At 58.2% G+C, this 17848-nt stretch overlaps 1 protein-coding gene across 1 annotated transcript; it reads right to left on the bottom strand.

Moving 5' to 3' along the window:
- Positions 1 to 222: 222 nt before the first annotated feature.
- On the bottom strand, positions 223 to 17144 carry PSD4 (pleckstrin and Sec7 domain containing 4). Its single transcript, XM_079721158.1, has 16 exons — positions 16155 to 17144; positions 14906 to 15031; positions 14530 to 14608; positions 13457 to 13838; positions 9537 to 9713; positions 9008 to 9088; positions 8760 to 8872; positions 8492 to 8550; positions 8245 to 8334; positions 7148 to 7191; positions 6646 to 6806; positions 5526 to 5596; positions 5272 to 5435; positions 4592 to 4736; positions 4198 to 4341; positions 223 to 2483 (listed from the first exon to the last, which is right to left on the bottom strand). Exons 1-16 carry the CDS (start codon positions 17127 to 17129, stop codon positions 2226 to 2228), a joined length of 3069 nt encoding a protein of 1022 aa, XP_079577284.1. The 5' UTR covers positions 17130 to 17144; the 3' UTR covers positions 223 to 2225.
- Positions 17145 to 17848: the final 704 nt, after the last annotated feature.

A 17848-nucleotide genomic window follows, 5' to 3' on the forward strand; every position in this document is an offset into this window, starting at 1 on the left:
TGCAAGCCCGCCCCCTGGTGGTCACATGTCATAACCACAGCCCAACAACCCATCTCCACCTCCCCAGGCCTCCAGGCCAACCGGGGCCAGGGCAGCACTGCCCAGAGCGGGACCCGGCGGCCACGGTCACTTGGCTCTGAAGGCCTCACATGCCCGGGGGGAAAGGGAGATGCCAGTTTTACAAGAGCAAAGAAGCATGGAAATGTGACACACATGCACACCTGCAAACAAACCTCTGCCTTTTATTCGGGTTTTAGAACTAAGCATACAGGTCAGTGAGGTCAAATAACCCACTCACGGCCATTCAGCCTGTGAGCATCACTCCCGGGCCAAGTCACATCCACCTGGCGCTAGGCTCCCACCTCAATCAAATGAGACGACCGGACTGTGCCGTGGCTGTTAACTGCCGCTGCACAGCAGAGTTGCCCAGGGAGTCTTAAAAATACCTATTGGTGCCCCTGACCCAGATCTACTGTATCTGAATCCCTGGGTGTAGGATGGGAATGTCTCCAGCGTGTCTCTGTGCTGCCAACTGGAAACCAGAGAGCAGGATGGTCATCTCCTGGAGGCCAGGGATGCGCTTAATCCATGTTTGAAGCCCATAGTACTGGCCCATAAAAGGTAGTTAATATTACTTGTGAAATGAAAGAATGAACACATGAGTGGATAACTAAATGATTCCGAGGTCCCCTCCAGCTGTGACAGCCTACATATGTGACTCCTGCGCATGCTCAGTGTGCTACATACACGCCCACAGACATGCACACGCACACAGACATGCACGCACACACGGCAAGGGGGATGCGGCCTGCCACCCTGCAGGTGGCCCCAGCTGCCCGGAACTGGCTGACCCTCCCCTCCCCCTACACTCGTACACACCTCCTTCTTTGTTGGCATTTATTGTGCACGCTTTGGGTGTGTGGCCCGGCCCTGGGCCCTGGCCAGACACCCGTCGTGGCCCCCAAGTGCCAGCCCCACCTGGTGGAGTTCCAGGCTGGTCACAAGCATGAAGCGGAGGACAGGGCCGGCAGGAAGGCCGGAGGGGCCGTGCGTCAGCCAGCAGGCAGGCAGTGGAGAGGCCCCTCTTGGCGGGCCGCCTGCTCGCACACTTGGCTGAACAGAGACAATGGTGGCTGCCCCTGCAGCCCAGCCTCCTTCCCACAGGCAGAGCCTCAGGTCCGTGAGTGCCCGGAACCTCCCCCAGAGAACAGCCCAGCTGGGAGCCGGCCCGATGGAGCACAAGGGGACTTCCCAGGCAGGGTGGCAAAGGCCCCTGGGAGCAGGCTGGGCCAGGCGAGGGGTCCGGGAGCGTCCTGGAGCCCCTCGGGCATGGAGCGTTCAGGGAAGGGAGCCAGGCCTCCACCCACCCCTCCCCCGAACTCTCCAGAGCCCCCAGCGGATGCGGATGCGCCACCTCTTACCCTCAGCCTCCCTAGGGTCTGAACCCGGAGAGAACTCCTTCCCTGCTCTGGGGAGGCAAAGGCCCCTCGTTCCAGGGCTCTCCACTGAGCTCTGGAGGCCGCCACCCTTCCGGCGCTCACTGACTGCCATTGGCTCTGCTCTGATGGTCAGCAATCGGCCGTGGAAGGCAGGGCCTCTCTCGTTTGCCCACTGCGAGTGGGTGATGTGTGGGAGACGAGACAAAGGCAGGGGCCCCAGGGTCAGCCTCACTGAGCCCCTGAACACGCCGCATCCCTGCCCCTACCCAGAAGGCTGTCCCCCCAGTGGGCGGGGCCTGGTTGGGGTCTCCCAGGACCTCTCCCAGCAGGCCACCTGATTCCCAGAGCAAGACCACCCTCAGGGCTGCGGCTCCCCTAGCTTGTCTGCCCAGAGGGCTCTGCTGCCCCAGCCTCTGCCCCGGAGGCCGGGGGTCCCCGAGTACTCTGACTCTCAAATAAGCACTGAGCTGCCCGCAGGCCTGGGAAAGGTGTCCGCTGTGGCTTCTGAAGGGATGGAGGGTGACATGGGATGAGCTGGGAGCGGAGCCAAGTTCCTGACCTCTCATCGCCCTCGGGAGCAGCCAGGGGTGGGGGCAGCAGTATTGGGAAAACTCCTGTGTACGGGGGAGGGAAGGAGGACCACAGGGAAGCAAGGCTATCCTTCAGCGGGGGGAGGGGCGGGGCCTCATCACCATGATGCACCCGCTGAGACAAGGCTCTTCCTCGGGGCTTCATCCCACGTCCAGCCCAGGCCGAGGGGGCAGAGTCGGGGAGGGGGCACCCGCTTCACAGCTGATTGCGGTTCCGCTTGGGGATGATCTTTCGGTAGGTTCTGCGCTCTGAGACGTTGCGCTTGACCTTGGCCGTGGTGGGGGCCTCATCCTGGTGCAGGGACGGGCTGGAGTGGGACTTCTTCAGGCTGGGCTTGGACCCCTGCGGGCCTGCAGCCTCCTTCCCCAGCTGTTCCTCCCACAGGTCCAGGTCATCCGACGGGCAGTGCAGACGGGCCACCAGCAGCTGCAGGTAGGTCTCGTAACGGGTTTTCTGCAACACACGGGCCCCGCCGCCTTAGCACCACCCTGGCTCCAGGTCGGGAGGGGGCTGGGATCGTGAGGGACAGACAGCTCACATGTGAATGATGCTATGGAGATAAAGACTCCTGCAGAAAGAGCGCCGGGCCAAAGGCTAGCATCTGCTTGAGCAATCGTATCTGCAGACCCTGCCATTCCCTGAGTGTTTTATAGTTACACCTGTAAGTCCAGCCCTGGTCTAACAGCCAACACCGTGTAGTGCTGTAACTGACATCTCTGGAGCACGATACATCGCTGAGACACTAAAAGATCCGTAGCCCACTAGGCCCGAGATCTGTGCAGCACTGCACACAAACAGCGCCCATCTGTACTCAACCCTAATTGGGTCTGTGTGGTGTTGTTTCAACAGTTGGCATCTGGAGAGTATGACGCTAACTACCCTCATCTGTTTAACACTCCTTGGGCCTCTGTAACTAGCATCCTTCGGATACAGTTCCCAGTTTACCTAGTGCTTTCCCACCCTCCAGCCTGCTGGGTCCTCATCCCAGCCCTGGGAGGCTGGGTGGGAGTCACTGCTCTGCTTTGTAAAGAGGAAAGTGAGGCCTAGGGAGGGGTGGGCCTTGCTAAAGGTCCCAGCTGGTCAGAAAGTGGTAGGGAGAGGCTGGAAGGCTGCATGCAGAGCTGGGTCCTATCGGCCACACGCCGGGGCCTCTGGGAAGTGGCGTGCTCACAGCCATGGATGCAGCCAGCGCGCCCAAGGGATAAGCCAGAAAGAACGGGAGAGGGTAGTGTGAGGGCCGGTGGGCACAGCCAGGAGGTGACACTGACGCTCCCTCCTCCCCTCTCTGCCCCTGGGTGGCCTCTGACCCCTTCTGTTCCCACACTGCCCCTCGCCTACCCTCCTCCTGAATTTGGGTGCAGGGTGGGTGCAGGGTGGGAAAACATATTTCAGCATCGACCAGAGAGCTAATAAAGGTCATTCCTTAGTTACGACCATACACGAGGCACGGATGTAACTGGAGTCTCTTGAAAATGTATCAGGTTTGGACGAGTCGCTTAATCTTTCTGTGCCTCAGTTTCCTCATCTGTAAAACGAGGATACTGCCCCTACCCCCAGAGTGGTTAGATAATAAGATAATCCATGCAATGCAAGCTTCAGAAATACTGCCTATTATTATTATTAGGTAGGTATTAGGAGAAATAATTGTTAAAATATAGATTTCCCCTCAATGTAGGAAAAGCCAAAAATACTCCTGGGAGAAAAAACATGTATGAGGGCTTCCCTGGTGGCGCAGTGGCTGGGAGTCCGCCTGCCGATGCAGGGGACACGGGTTCGTGCCCCGGTCCGGGAAGATCCCACGTGCCGCGGAGCGGCTGGGCCCGTGAGCCATGGCCGCTGAGCCTGCGCGTCCGGAGCCTGTGCTCCGCAACGGGAGAGGCCACAACAGTGAGAGGCCCGCGTACCGAAAAACAAAAACTACAACATATATGAAAGTAACATTCCCTAAGAGTGTTTCCAGACAAGCAGCTGCTATGTGCCCCCACGACAAGAGGAGAAGCGGCCCGAGTGCACACGGACACACACAAGTTGCGCACGCGTGTGCACACAGCACCCCGTGTTCTCACAGGAGCACCTCCCCCTGCCCTGAGCCAAGGCTGCAGGGACGGCCATGGCCACGAGAGGGCGGCAGAGGGTCCAGGAGGAAGGTGAGGCGCCGGCACCTCACCTCGTACTCCAGGTACTCCTTCCGCAAGCGGTAGTCCTCCAGCTCTCGGCTGCGGCCCCGCCGCTCCGGTAAGTTTCTCTGCAGATCCAGCAGGTCGTCGGAGGCAGCATCCAGGCAGCTCTCGTGGGATCGATGCTGCTCCTCCTGGGAGCGGCAGACAGTGGGGGAAGCTGCTCCAAGCCCTCCCCCTCCGTTCCGGGCCCAGGTGGGCAGCCCAAGAATCCCCCCACACCCCCGCCCCCCGCCTCCGTTCCTGGGCCCAGGTGTTCAGCCCATCCCTCCCCCTCCCCCCCCAACTTTTCCTAGGCCAGCTGCACAGCCTCTCATCTCCCTCTTAGTCCTCCGGGGTGCACCCGCCTCCCGCGCGGCCTCCCGCCGCTCCCCCGGGCCGTACCAGGGAGCTCTGGGCGGGGCCCACGGGCAGGATGGGCCGGACGAATTTGCGCTGGGAGCCCACCGCGGCGGGAAAGGGCGGCGCCGAGTGCGTGGCCGCGGCCAGGTTGATGCGCGCCATCCAGGAAGTCATCTCCTGGGCAGTGCTGCAGGGAGAGGTGGCCGTCTGTCCCCAGGACCACAGAGCCCGGTGCTATCACCTATCCCCGCCCCCAGCCTCCCGTGGTCTGCACAGCAGCCCGGCAGGCAGCTCAGGACTCAGAGCCGACAAAAGCCAGAAGTCCACTACCGGCCGAGGTGGTTGACCCCCGCTTGTGGTTTTTCTCAGCGGACAAAGAGGCACATGTGGGAAGGCAATAGAGTTTATATCAAATGCCAAAAAATGATCGAGTGTTTGTGACTTCCTGAAATCCTCTGTTTGGGACTGAAAGGCTCAGTCGGACTTTCGGGGAAGAGGTGGTGCAGAGGCGAAGTGGGCCAAGGGCAGGGGACGGAAGCAGGAAGCCCCGGCTTCCAGCTGTAGCCGGACCCCGGCCAGCAGCCCATCTCAGGTGGCCTGGTCAGGATGGCACCTCTCCCCCCCAGGGCGGGGCCGGCAGCCGTCAGAGGATGAGAGGGGGTCAGGGAGGAAAGCTGGGGCCCTGCCGCTTGCCTGTTCCCAGCCCCCCCGGGAAAACTCACGGTGCCTGGAAGAGATAGAGGCGCCAGTCGGCCGTGCGCAGCTGGAAGACGTGCGGCTTCTTGGTGTAGTGGGTGGCGGGAGTGGCCAGCGAGTGGTGCACCCCTACCGGTTCGTCCACCGTCTGCCCCAGCAAGCTCTCCCCGTCGAGGCCGTGGTCCTCTCCCTGCCACAGGGCACACGGGCTCAGGAAAGAGGCGTGCATCAGTGGCTCATCCTCCCGTGCTGCCCACTGCGCGTGCAGATCCCTTCCTACCTTCAGGAAATAGAGGACCATCCCTCGCAGGACGGTGTGGAGCATCTTCCAGCCGCGCTTGCCCCACGGCGCTGCCCCAGAAGCAGAACACAAAGGTGGGTGGTGGCCCCCACTCCGGACCCTCAGACACACACTGTCCCCCCTTCCCCTCCACCAACTCCAGTCCCTCCCCAGGGTGTAGAGAAACATGCCCGAGCACACCAACACGACAAAACACAACCGATCACACAAACAGGCAGTACCGTGTCTCTCACATGGGCAATCACTCTTAGCCACCAAAACAGAACTATTTACAGACAACCACAAAAGCCGATGCCCATACAGACCATCCTGACTCCAAACACACGCCCCCGCCCCCCCCACAAGCACAGCTCTTCTCAGACATCTTTCTGGTCCCATCCAGAGAGGCGCAGGGGCTCAGATTCTACGGCAGAAGGCCTGCTTCCCCACGGTCACCTCCTGCCCTTGCTCATGTGGCTTCTCACAGCCAAATGCCAGTTCCCTGGCTGGTCACCGTACCCCAGCCCATCTGGGATCCCATTCCTGCTCTGGTCACGTGGCTGCCCGGCTCCAGAGCCTTCAACAGTCTGCAGGATGAGGCCCAATGCGCCTCACGCCATCCTCTTTCACACGCCCCGTGCTCTTTTCTCGGTGGGGATCCCTCTGCCCAACTACAAATAATCAGACCCTCTTTTCCTCCAAGGTTCAGCTCAGAGACCACTGCGTCCCGGAAGCCTTAACTATCCTGTCCCCCACGTTCCACCCCAAAACAAAACCAGAAACCTTGCCCTCTTCCACACGCCATACTCGATGGAGGCCTCCCTACACCGCGCAGCTCTTCCTTTTATCCCAGACACTGGTGTGCTTGTCTAATTCCCACCCTAGCACAGGGGTTCGGGGGTGGGGGGTCCCTAGGGCTGTCTTGTCTCTGCACCCCTCCCCCACCCCCAGTCCATTACACAGACCCCGCTTCACGGTCAGCACCGAGGAAGGAACATGGGCTGCCTGTCCTCCGCCCGTGCTGTCTCTGCACGGTGTCCCTGAGCACGGACGGCACTTGCACACGCACCCCGTTCATGGGCAGACAGATGCCCCCGCGTGGCAGCAGGCAGACACTCACTCTTCTTGCCATCCGCATCCTGATGCATCTTCCGAGCCAGGATGCCCTGCTTGTAGGTGGGCACCGTGGGGTCCTGGGCCAGCTGGAGGAAGGGGTTGCTCATCTTGCCAGCCAGGGAGGACGGCTGGGCCTTCTCGGGCCTGGCTGCGTCGTCTTCATCCCTGGACATGAGAGAATCAGGCTGGGGGTGCTGACCGGCCAGAGGCCATCAGGAGGTGCCCACCACCACCTCAGGACCCCCATCCTCTCTCTCCTGCTGGGCAGCCACACCTCAGGACCCCCACCCCCGAGAAGTCCTCCTCCAAAGGCAAGGCATCACTCTCTACCATCCCCATACCCTGGCCACCTCGGGCTCCTCAGGTGCTCCCTGGCCCGCTGCCCCGCCTCCGGCTCCACCCACGCAGAGGGGAGCACTGTCCAGGGGCCCAAGTTCTCCACCTCAGGTGGGTGGGTGGAGGGAGGGCAGGGGAGAGGGAAGGGAGGCAAGATGGGTCTCACTTACACGGCCCACTCGAGCTTCTCACTTCGGATAGACCAGTAGAGGGCCTGGAACAGAAGCACACAGGTGGGCCCGGGAGCCTCGGGCCGTGGGGCGCGCGTTCTGTCTGGTAGAGGTACCACGGGCATGCTGCAGCCTGCCGCCTCCACCCCGATGGAGCTGCCCTCCTGCCCCGAGCAGGAAGCAGCCCATGCAGCCGCGCATCCATGCACACATGCAGCAATGTACGGGGCATGTGCCATGTGCCGAGCACTGTGCTGGGAGCTAGAGGCACAAGGATGATCGAAGCAATCCTCGTCCTTACTTGAGCTTAGCGAGGCCTGAACTAGTTCCCTTGAAGGGGAAATGCATCACCCACATACCATCCTGCCCAGAGGAATCTGACGCAACAGGAACAGCTGACTACAGGGGCAGTCAGTGTATGGCAAGTGAATGAATAAACGAGGTGCTGTGACTTTGAAATGACCTGACCGAGAGTACTCATATCAATGTGGCTGGCTGGCTTTTGTAGCCCTGGCCACGCCTAGTGGGGCACCGGGCACCTAGTGAGTGTTCAATTAATGCTCACTGACTAGACAAGAGAATAAATGCTCTAACTGCTTAGGAAAGCAGACTGTGGGCCAGGCCCTGGCCTAAGCACGTTGTGATAACAACCCTGTCACATGGTCACTCGTCCTGGAGGAACTTGCCTTGGCCAAGGAGTGAGCTGCCCAAGACTAGAATCCAAACCCTGGAACCTCTGGCCCCCAAATCCTAGCTCTAGACTTTTACCACTTGAAGCTCTGCCCTGAGAACCAAAAACCAGTGCTTCTCAGACTTCACAGGCCTAAGGATCACCCAGAAGCATGACAGAACATTGTAGGGGCCCAGCCTGAGATTCTGATTCAGTAGGTCCAGGGCGGGGGGCCTGTGAATTCACACAAGCTAATAAGTTCCAAGTTGATGCTGATACTGCTGGCCCGGGGCCCACACTTTTAGTTCCCTTCGGTAAGGAAGGCCTGTCCTCTCAAGGATGTTTCGGCAAAGCCAGGCGTGAGCTCACGTTCCCCTTGGGACCAAGAGGCAAGGCTCCAGGCCCCTGAGCAGCCCCCGTGCCGTACCTTGAGCACCTCCTTGGGGAAGTTCCCGCCGTCCTGCAGGCCGTGCAGGTTGGTGATGAATTCCTGGCAGCTCATGCTCTTCCCGATGTTCTGTGGCCATGTGGAGAGGGGCGTTGCTGGCACACGTGCCCGACCCCAACAGAAAGACCCCCGGCCGGCTACTCCAAACCTTCCCCAGGTCCCCAGGGCCCTCCCTGACCCCATCCCAGGCCTCGGTTCCCCTTTTCCAGGAACCCCAGGCTCTCACCTGTCCATGCAGGTCTGTGTTGAGCAGCATGATGGCACAGGTCAAGGTATGCACGCAGTCTGCCCCCCAGAGAGAAAGCTCGTTGGAACTGGGACTCCTGCATTTCCTCTGCCCACCCTGGGTCGGGTGACCCCCAAATGCTTCTGGGCCCCCAGCGCGCCCCAAACACACTCCCACCAGCCACCACCCAGTGAACCCCCAAGCAGACTAGGGACACTTCCCTGCCAGCCTTCTGCTTGGTCCCCCCAAAGGGCCGGCGTCTCCCTACCTACTGAGGAGAAGAGCCCAGGGTTGCAGTGATAGAAGCGCTTGGAGAACTGGTAGAGGATCCGCTCCCGTTCCTGGGTCTCCCCACTGAGCACCAGGGCGTGGAGGAAGCCCCTGGAAGGAGGGCCAGAGTCCAGGCAGAGCCCAGCAGCCCCAGAGCTCAGGGCCAATCAGATTCCAGCCCTGCTGGTGGTGCCACTGCCCCCCGCCATCCCTCCCTCCTCCCCAGAGAAGGCGCCCAGCTGTTACCGGAGCGCACGGTCCAGGCTCTGGCCTCCGAACTGGAAGAAGGACAGGTAGTTCTCAGCCACCGTCCTGCTGAAGTCGTTGCTGTGGAGGGAAAGCGGGGATGAAGCCTGCTTTGGGGTTCTGGACTGGGGGCCCCAGGGCCTGCACATATCCTGGGGCCCAACAGGGGCTGGGGGCGGGGTGAGATCAAGGGAAAGGCACCGCCAGGCTGGACCCTAGCTCCCAAGAGGGCACTGGCACCCATCCGACGCTGAGTGGGAGGGACGTGGGTTTGGGGTGGGGGAGGCAGGTCGCCGGGTCCGGCGGCTCTAAGCAGGGGTCGAGGGTGACACAAGTGTGACTAAGAGGAAGAGGCAGGCATGGCAAGGGTCTGGGGGCAAAGGGGAGAGGGGTGCAGGGGACGGGACAGGAATGAAGGCTTGAGAGGTCAGCGGTGGGGCTGGAGGGACACGGGCGGGCAGGGAGCCCACTGGCTGCTTCTCCCCCTCCGGACTCGACCTCGGCCTCGCTCAGGTTCAAAGCCCCTTACTTCTTCTGCAGGTAAGCGGCCACTTCGGACTTCCGGAAGCCCTCCAGGCGATAGAGGCGGGAGGCCAAGTTCCAGGTCACCTTGTCGGTCCCGACGCCGTTCTCCAGCCTGCCTCCAGCTGGCGGCCTCTGGCCTTCCTCTGGGGGCTGCGCTTGGGGCATGGGGCTCTCAGGAAGCCTGCGGAAGTCCATCAGTGACCTCAGACTCCCACTTGGGATGGACACAAAGGGGCTCGGGGTCAAGCGTCCTTGAGGTCAGTCGTAGGGGCGGGTGTGCTCAGAGTCCACGCCCAGAGCTCAGGGCAGGAGCTGGAGCTCCAGGGCCTCGTGTGGCCGGGGAAGAGCCGGACCAGGGCCTCCCCCAGGGAAGAGTCAGGGTCACAGCCTGCCTGGCCTGACCTGGGCACCAGGACGACCCAGAGAGGGCAGTGTTCACACAAAGCTAGCAAGGGCTGGAGCCGAGCTTGGTACCAGCACTTCCTAAGGTAAACCACAGGGATGTTCTGAGCCGAGTTCACCTCAGGTGGCAGGTGCAGCCCTTTGAAGACCCCAGTGGTGTTTAGTCCATCCCAAGGAGGGGTGGGAATACCTCCCCAGATGTCAGCAGCCACTTGTGTCCCTCACCTGTCCTGCCCCCCCATCATGCCTCCTTGCCCCCCATCCACTCCCCCAGCTCCAGCCTCCAGCCTCCACCCCTAGATCTGGAGCCAAGGAAGGTGCAAGGATGAACGGAAAGCGAGACTAGCTTTAGGAATGGTGATAGCTGGGATTGCCACACGTGGTTTCCAACCCCTGCCTTCCTGTATCGGCAGCCCTGTTGTATAGACGGGGGCCTTCCAGCAGGGGCTTTGGATGGTGCCTACAGAGGGTGCACAGGCCCCAGCAACCCTCACGGTAGACTCAGAGAACACTCAGAATCTCAGAAGTCACCCAGCCCGATCTCTACCTGACTCTTGCGTTTTCCCTGCAGCATTGCAACCAGGTATTGGGGTACCCTCATTAGTGGAATGGTCATCATCCAGGTTACTGCAGTTAGGGAGTTGTACAGCTAAGAAAACTTATCACAGTAAGAAAATGTTCACTGACAGACTACCCACTTATAAAATTCAGCTGCACTTGACAGCCCTTTCCACTTCACACAAATGTACGTCTCTGCCCCCAACTGGGTCAGCATCTTTGCTGGTAACTTCTCACTGCTTCCTGAGGCTCATCCACATCCAACAAGGCAGGGCAAACATAATGGAAGCCAACTGAAAAGTGAAATTACAAATCTTGCCAAAAAAGGATTTTATGAAGGCCATGAAAGTGATGCTGGAAGATTCCAGGGATCACCTGGGAAGCCACTGACAAGTGAGGAACGGGAAGAGTTAGTCCAGTGAACAACTGAAGAGGAGAAAATAACAATAATGACACGCGTGTCGCATCTACAGAGAACTACTTAGATTATCAGCTGACAAAGCCCTCAAATACTTTTACAAAAATGACCGAGTCAGTGAGTGTTGTTACTAAAATAAGATCTAGATGGGAAGGCACTTTGAGGAAAAAAACCCCACAGGGCAAATATAAATTGTTATGGAATTGTATACTTTCAACAGATGGATTGTATAGTATGTGAATTATATCTGAATAAAGCTGATATAAAATAAAATAAAATAAAAATAAATAAAATAAAATAAAATAGGACTTCCCTGGTGGTCCCAGTGGTTAAGACTCCGCACTTCCACTGCAGGCGGCATAGGTTCGATCCCTGGTTGGGGAAGTTCCACATGCCACCTCAGTGCGGCCGAAAATAAAAAAATAAAATGAAATGATAAATTCAATAGACCCTTATGACCTCACTGTGAAAGTTAAGGATGAATGAAAGACATCTCATTGGGCCACTAAATTAGGCCAGGAAAATTAATCTATAGTGTATTAAATATAAGATTAAATAAATTTACTTATGTAATATTTAGTGCCATTTACCAAGAAAAGCATCAATTAAACCTTTTTTCATTATTTACTATGAAAGTATGGTTCTCATTTTAGGTAGACTTACTTTTATTTGGGGTTGAATTAACTTTAATTTTTGGTAACATGAACCCTCTCTTTTTTTTTTTTTTTTTTTTTTTTTGGCGGTACGCAGGCCTCTCACTGTTGTGGCCTCTCCCGTTGCGGAGCACAGGCTCCGGACGTGCAGGCTCAGCGGCCATGGTTCACGGGCCCAGCCACTCCGTGGAATGTGGGATCTTCCCGGACCGGGGCACGAACCCGTGTCCCCTGTATCGGCAGGCAGACTCTCAACCACTGCGCCACCAGGGAAGCCCACGAACCCTCTCTTTTTAGACACCTAGAGACTCTTCTGATTAGTCTGAACTTCTTCAGGGACAGTGTAGCTTTCCAGCTGCTGAAGGAGGAGGCTTCTTTGGTTTCTGGCACTGCCTGGAGTTCACCATCACCCAATGACTTCGAGATGGGAGTGGAGTTAGCTTTCCAGTTAGTCCAACACTAGGTCCACGCCCTGAACCATCACTAGTTTCCCCTGGTCTCTTTCATATGACCCCTATTTGGCCAACAAAACCCCTTCCCCATGTAGAGATCCTAGGGGCTGACAGCCTTCATGCAGCATCCTTGGGGCAGGTGGACATCTAGGATGGTTTTCCAGTTGGACTATTCCTACCCCTGGTCCCAGTTCTAGGGTTCCTTAGTCCTGCTATGAACCCCAAGATCCACCATTCCTTTGGTCCCAATCAAACCTCTCCTTGCTGCTCCAGCTTCCCCTGAGATCTGAGTCAGCGCCCTGGGCCTCCCAGACACATCCTCAAATTCAAAGCGGCATGTAATCCCCACATCACAAGCTCTGACCTTCCCTCTCCCCAGACCTGCCTAGCGTGGCCCCCATTTTTCTGGGCACATGGCCTTGGTCAGGCCAGGTTCGCTGCACACACCCCTGGTCCTCTCCTGGTGTCCAGCCATGGACACGTCTCCCTGGGTCTGCCTCGACACATTCAAGTCCTGCCCCACATGGATGACTGTCTGCTCTTTGGTTTCTTGTGCTACCAGACCCTCCAGTCGTATAATCCTGGCTTAATAGATATTAGTATGTTAAGTCCCAATGTGCTTTTCTCACATCACCTGACTCCAGTCAGAATGACCATCATCCAAAAGTGTACATATAGTAAATGCTGGAGAGGGTGTGGAGAAAAAGGAACCCTCCTACACTGTAGTGGGAATGTAAATCGGTACAGCCGCTAAGGAGAACAGTATGGAGGTTCCTTAAAAAACTAGAGTTACCATATGATCCAGCAATCCCACTCCTGGGCATATACCCAGAGAAAACCATAATTTGAAAAGATACATGCACCCCAATGTTCACAGCAGCACTATTTACAATAGCCAAGACATGAAAACAACGTAAATGTCCATCAACAGATGAATGGATAAAGATGTGGTATGTATGTGTGTATACACACACACACACGCACGCACACACAATGGAATATTACTCAGCCATAAAAAAAGAATGAAATAATGCCATTTACAGCAATATGCATGGACCTAGAGATTATCATACTAAGTGAAGTAAGCCAGAAAGAGAAAGACAAATATCATATGCTATCACTTATATGTGGAATCTAAAAAAAAAAAAGGATACAAATGAATTTATTTACAAAACAGAAATAGACCCACAGACATAGAAAACAAACTTATGGTTACCAAAAGGGAAAGGATTGCGGGGGGGCAGGGAGAGATAAATCAGGAGTTTGGGATGAACAGATACACACTACTATATATTAAATAGATAAACAACAAGGACCTATTGTATAGCACAGGGAACTATACTCACTATTTTCTAAGGTCCTATATGGGAAAAGAATCACACCGGGTATTCTTAAATGCCTGTATAATTAGGAGGCAGAGGGTGGTTAGAACGACACTCACCCTTCTGTAGAAGTCAAGGGCACGTCAGGCTGGCTGGCTCCAGCCTCGGCCGTCCTGGCCGGGCCTTCACTCCTTCCTTCCCTCCCTGGGCTGGGGGCCTCTCCTGCCTTCTCCTTCTCCAGGGAGCTAGGCTCTGCGCCGTCCGTCTCCAGGGATGAAGGGCTTGACGTATCTAGCATCCACGTGGGAAGAATGCTGCCCGGGTGGTGGCTCCAGAGCTGCGGGCTGCCTTCCTGGGAGGACACGGGGCTGGGCCGGGGGCTGGGGCCCCTGGCCTCAGACTCAGGGCTGCTCGGCTCCAGCGAAGAGGCTGGGCTCCCCCAGGGGCCAGGGGACATGGTGCAGGGAGCAGACTCCTGGGCACACTCTGCATGCCTGTCACCTGAGGCAGAGTGTAGAGTGAAGCTGGCACGGGGCAAGGGGCGGAGCCGGGGAACAGCCTGGGCTGCCACCCCCAGCAGCTCCCCCGTCCCAGGGCTCCTCCCTGGAGCTGCACATTCTGTCCCCTGTCGGGCAGTGACCCACCACATGTAGGGACAGCGGGCAGACGACTCCCAGAACTTCAGCCCCAAGGCAACCGGGGTTTCAGGGCTTGCTAAACCACGGAGACCCAGGCATCCAAAAGGCTGGGACTTTTGTACACTTCTTCATGTACTCTATGAGATGAGTTTTTTTTTTTTTTCTGCAGTACGTGGGCCTCTCACTGTTGTGGCCTCACCCCTTGCGGAGCACAGGCTCTGGACGCGCAGGCCCAGCGGCCACGGCTCACGGGCCCAACCGCTCTGCGGCATGTGGGATCTTCCCGGACCGGGGCACGAACCCGTGTCCCCTGCATCGGCAGGTGGACTCTCAACCACTGCGCCACCAGGGAAGCCCAATGAGATGAGTATTTTAAAACCCATTGTACGGAGGAAGTCACAGAGGCAGAAGCAGGATTTAAGCCCAAGTCTGTTTGGCTCCAACACAAAACAAGGGGACCCCTTAATGACACCCCTGGGGAATGCTCTCTGTCCCCACTCCAGATTCCAATGCCTCCAACCACCCAATTTCCCAGACCCCATATTGGATCTCACCTGTGTCCTGGGGGCAAAGAGGCCCCTGGGGCCAGGAAGGAACCTCCTTGGTCTGCCAGCCCTCGGGACTTGGCAGAGCCTGTTGAGAGAGACACAGACGCATCTGTGAGCCCTGGAGGCACTGAGAGGTGAAGGGGGCAGTGAAGGCACGGGGGAGGAGAGGGAGGGAAGAGGGACCATGAGTATACAGGGCCCCCCCCTCCCTGCTGTCCTCCCACCCAAACCTCACACCCTGGTCTGGGCCTCAGTTCAGAAGTGGCACCCCAGATGGGACCCACATCCCAGGGGTGCTGGTGCTAGGCCCTGGAAATCACTGGCTTCATGTTCCTTCTTTACAGATGGAAAAGTTGAGGCCCAGAGAGGGGAAGTGACTTGCCCAAGGTTGCACAGGATATGTGGCAGGGCTGGCATCAGATGCCACACGTTCTGTTTCCCAGGTCAGTGCTTTGTCCACACAGGATGCTGCAGACAGGGCAGGGGCAAGACTGTCTCCCAGAGGGGTCTAGGGAAGAAAAGGAAGAGAGAGAGGTTTGCCCAAGGGAAACTGCTCCCAGGGCCTCCCCAACACCCTTCCAGCCTTGGGGCCTCATCCATGCTCACTGACTTCTAGTCTTCTCTGCTCTGTCTGCTCAGATGGCCCCGTCTCATGCAGCATCTGCCCAAGGAGGGGCTGTGCTGTAGAGAGGGGGACAGCCCCCCAGGCACTGGGCTGGGCCCTGCCATCCCAGATGAGCGCAAATGGCCAGCTCCCAGGACAGGGCTCCCAGGCCTCCTTCTGAAGACTCCAGGGGCCCTAGAGCACCCAGGCCCCAGAATGCATATCACAGGACCCAGGCACAGCTGCCCTGCACAGGGACCCCAGCCTGTGGATGGAGGGGCCTGGGCAGTGTCAGCAGCTCCTCTGATCTCAGGGTCCGCTGAGAGAGCTGCTCTGGTTATGAGCTCTTCCCCGTTGTCCTCTGGGACCACAGAGATTCGAGAGTGACAGCCCTGCTCTGCCATCTTGAGTTTCCTTATCTCTTAAGCAGAGGCCTCCCTGGGAAAAATGTGCTCACATAACTTGTCCCTACAACGTGTGCTAGTTGATACCAAGACCTCTGCCATTGTCACGTGGGCCTGATCGGGTGACACTGGAGGCACTGAAAGATGGTGAGCTAAAAGTAACAAAATGCTGAAATCTCTCCCCAAAAGAGAGGACTCTTAAAGCAGACATCTCCCCACCAGGGGCAGAGGTCACCCCAGCAGGCTGACCCCTGCCCTGTTACAGTTGGGAATGTCTTCGAGGTGGGAGGGGGAGAGCCCGAGATTGGCCTGGAACACGCTGCAACCGGAGGAGCTGTCTGTTCTCCCAATGTGTCCACATGCAGCCCCTTGGAGCTGGTGAGATGGGAGACATCTGTGCCTTAACATTAATTGCCATCATGTTCAGTTGACATGATGGTGCCCGTAAAATTTCCTCTAATTCTGAAGGCCACAATGGGCCTGCCTTTCTGCTCTATTGCTCCAGGATCCCCAAAGGCCCCAGCACCTAGGAAGAGAGTTCTGGGCCTGGTGACCACAGAGGAAGGCCCTTCCCTCCGTGTCCCCATGCACAGCCTGGGGTTGGTTCCCAGGGCTCTGCTTACCTCGTTCTCCTCCTGGCCGGGAGGTGCTGCGGGAGCCTGCTCGGTGGTGCCCACCACAGCCCAGGAGGAGGAGTGCAGCGTGCAGGTGGGCACAGGAAATGGCGGTGTGGCGTGCCCGCTGGAATCCATTGTGCTGTCCCCCGGATCCGGCTCCCTGCCCAGCTCCCACGGCACGCTGCCTCCTGGGGGTGAGGGCTCCAGGGTCTGCGGGCTCTGGGGCCCGGTCCTCACATCTGCGCAGGGATCTGAGAACCCCCAGGCAAAGCGTGCTTCAGACTCACTGGGGGCCGAGGAAGGGCTCTCCAGGAAGAGAGGGTTGTCGAAGAATATGCTCTCCTCCTCGGGACCCCACTCCGGGGACGAGTCTGGCGCGCCCTCCCTCGGCCATGCCGGGTTCCGGTTCTCCCCTCCAGGCCCGCTGCTATCTTCCCCCGAGGCCCCGTGCACGTCCACGGGTGGGCCGGGGTGGAGGCCTGAGTCCTGGGGTCCCACTGGGCTGGAGGGCAAAGCGGGGAGGTCGGGAGACGCCGTGGGGAGGCAGCATCTCAGCTCAGCTCTGATCCCTTCTGTCTTCTCTAGCTCCTCCTGCAGGTCCAGGAAGCACATCTGGGCCTGCAGGATGCCCGCCCAGAACACCACCTGGGTGGACGTGCTCTGGCTCTGCCTTGGGCTCCCCAGAGGATGGCTGTCCCGGGGTGACCCGGGGGACGCTGCTTTCTGTCCTTCCCCCTCCTGGGAAGAGCCGCTCCCCGGGTGCGTGGGCTCTGGGCTGGAGCCCCTGGGATGAACATCTTGCCTCATGGTATCAGGAGGCTCAGAGGCCCAGGTCTGCTCCCCGCAAGGTTCGAGAGGGTCAGGGCGGCCGCGTGCCTCCCTCAGGTGTGCTCCTGGGTGGAGCTGCATGTGGTCTCCCAAACAGATGTCGAGAAATTCCATGGGTTTGGGGTGTTCACAGAGTCCGTCGTCACCCATCATCCACAGAGCGCAAGCTGCACAGGAGTCCCCAGAAGCATCCGCCTTCACAAGCCCATTGTGTAGATTAGAGGGAGCACCGGCCAGGGGGGTGACTGGGACCCCACATCTACCCTGGAAGTACCCAAAGCAAAGGCAGGTTAGCAATGGGCTCTCAGCCCCTGGAAGCACACGTCCAGGGAGTTACACGTGGTTTCGAGTGCCTGCCACATCCATAGCCCGGGCCAAGGGCTGCTGCCCTCTGCAGCCCTGCAGGGGTGAGGAGTGTACCATACATGCCGCCTGACCCACAAGTGCAACTGCTCACACCTGCCCCAAAGACACTCATCTGTTGGCTGAGGGTGGCCCGAGTGGCTGAGCTGAAAGAGAGGAACTGGGCAAGCCAGACTCTTCTCTGGGGAACCTAGATTGGAGAATGTCAAGGCTAAGATGGCTGGTAGCAGGAACAGAAGGTGGAAATGTCTCAAAATAGCGGGAAAGTAGCAGCAAACCAAAACAAGGATGGGGAAACCAATGTACGTGGAAGCCAAACAGACATGGACTAGAGGTGAGCGGAATGGGTCAGACTCGAGGGAGAAGCAGGCAGCGGGGAAAGAAAGGCCGCAGCTGCTCTTGTTCCCACCTCCCAAGGCTCCTGTCTTTGGGGGCCTGCATCCTTCCCACAGCTCACTGGCCGGTTCTCAGGTACAGCCATGCAGCCTGGCTCAGGAGGGAGCTCGGTC

The sequence above is a fragment of the Hyperoodon ampullatus genome, assembly GCF_949752795.1.
Source record: "Hyperoodon ampullatus genome assembly, chromosome: 15".
Lineage (NCBI taxonomy): Eukaryota > Metazoa > Chordata > Mammalia > Artiodactyla > Ziphiidae > Hyperoodon > Hyperoodon ampullatus.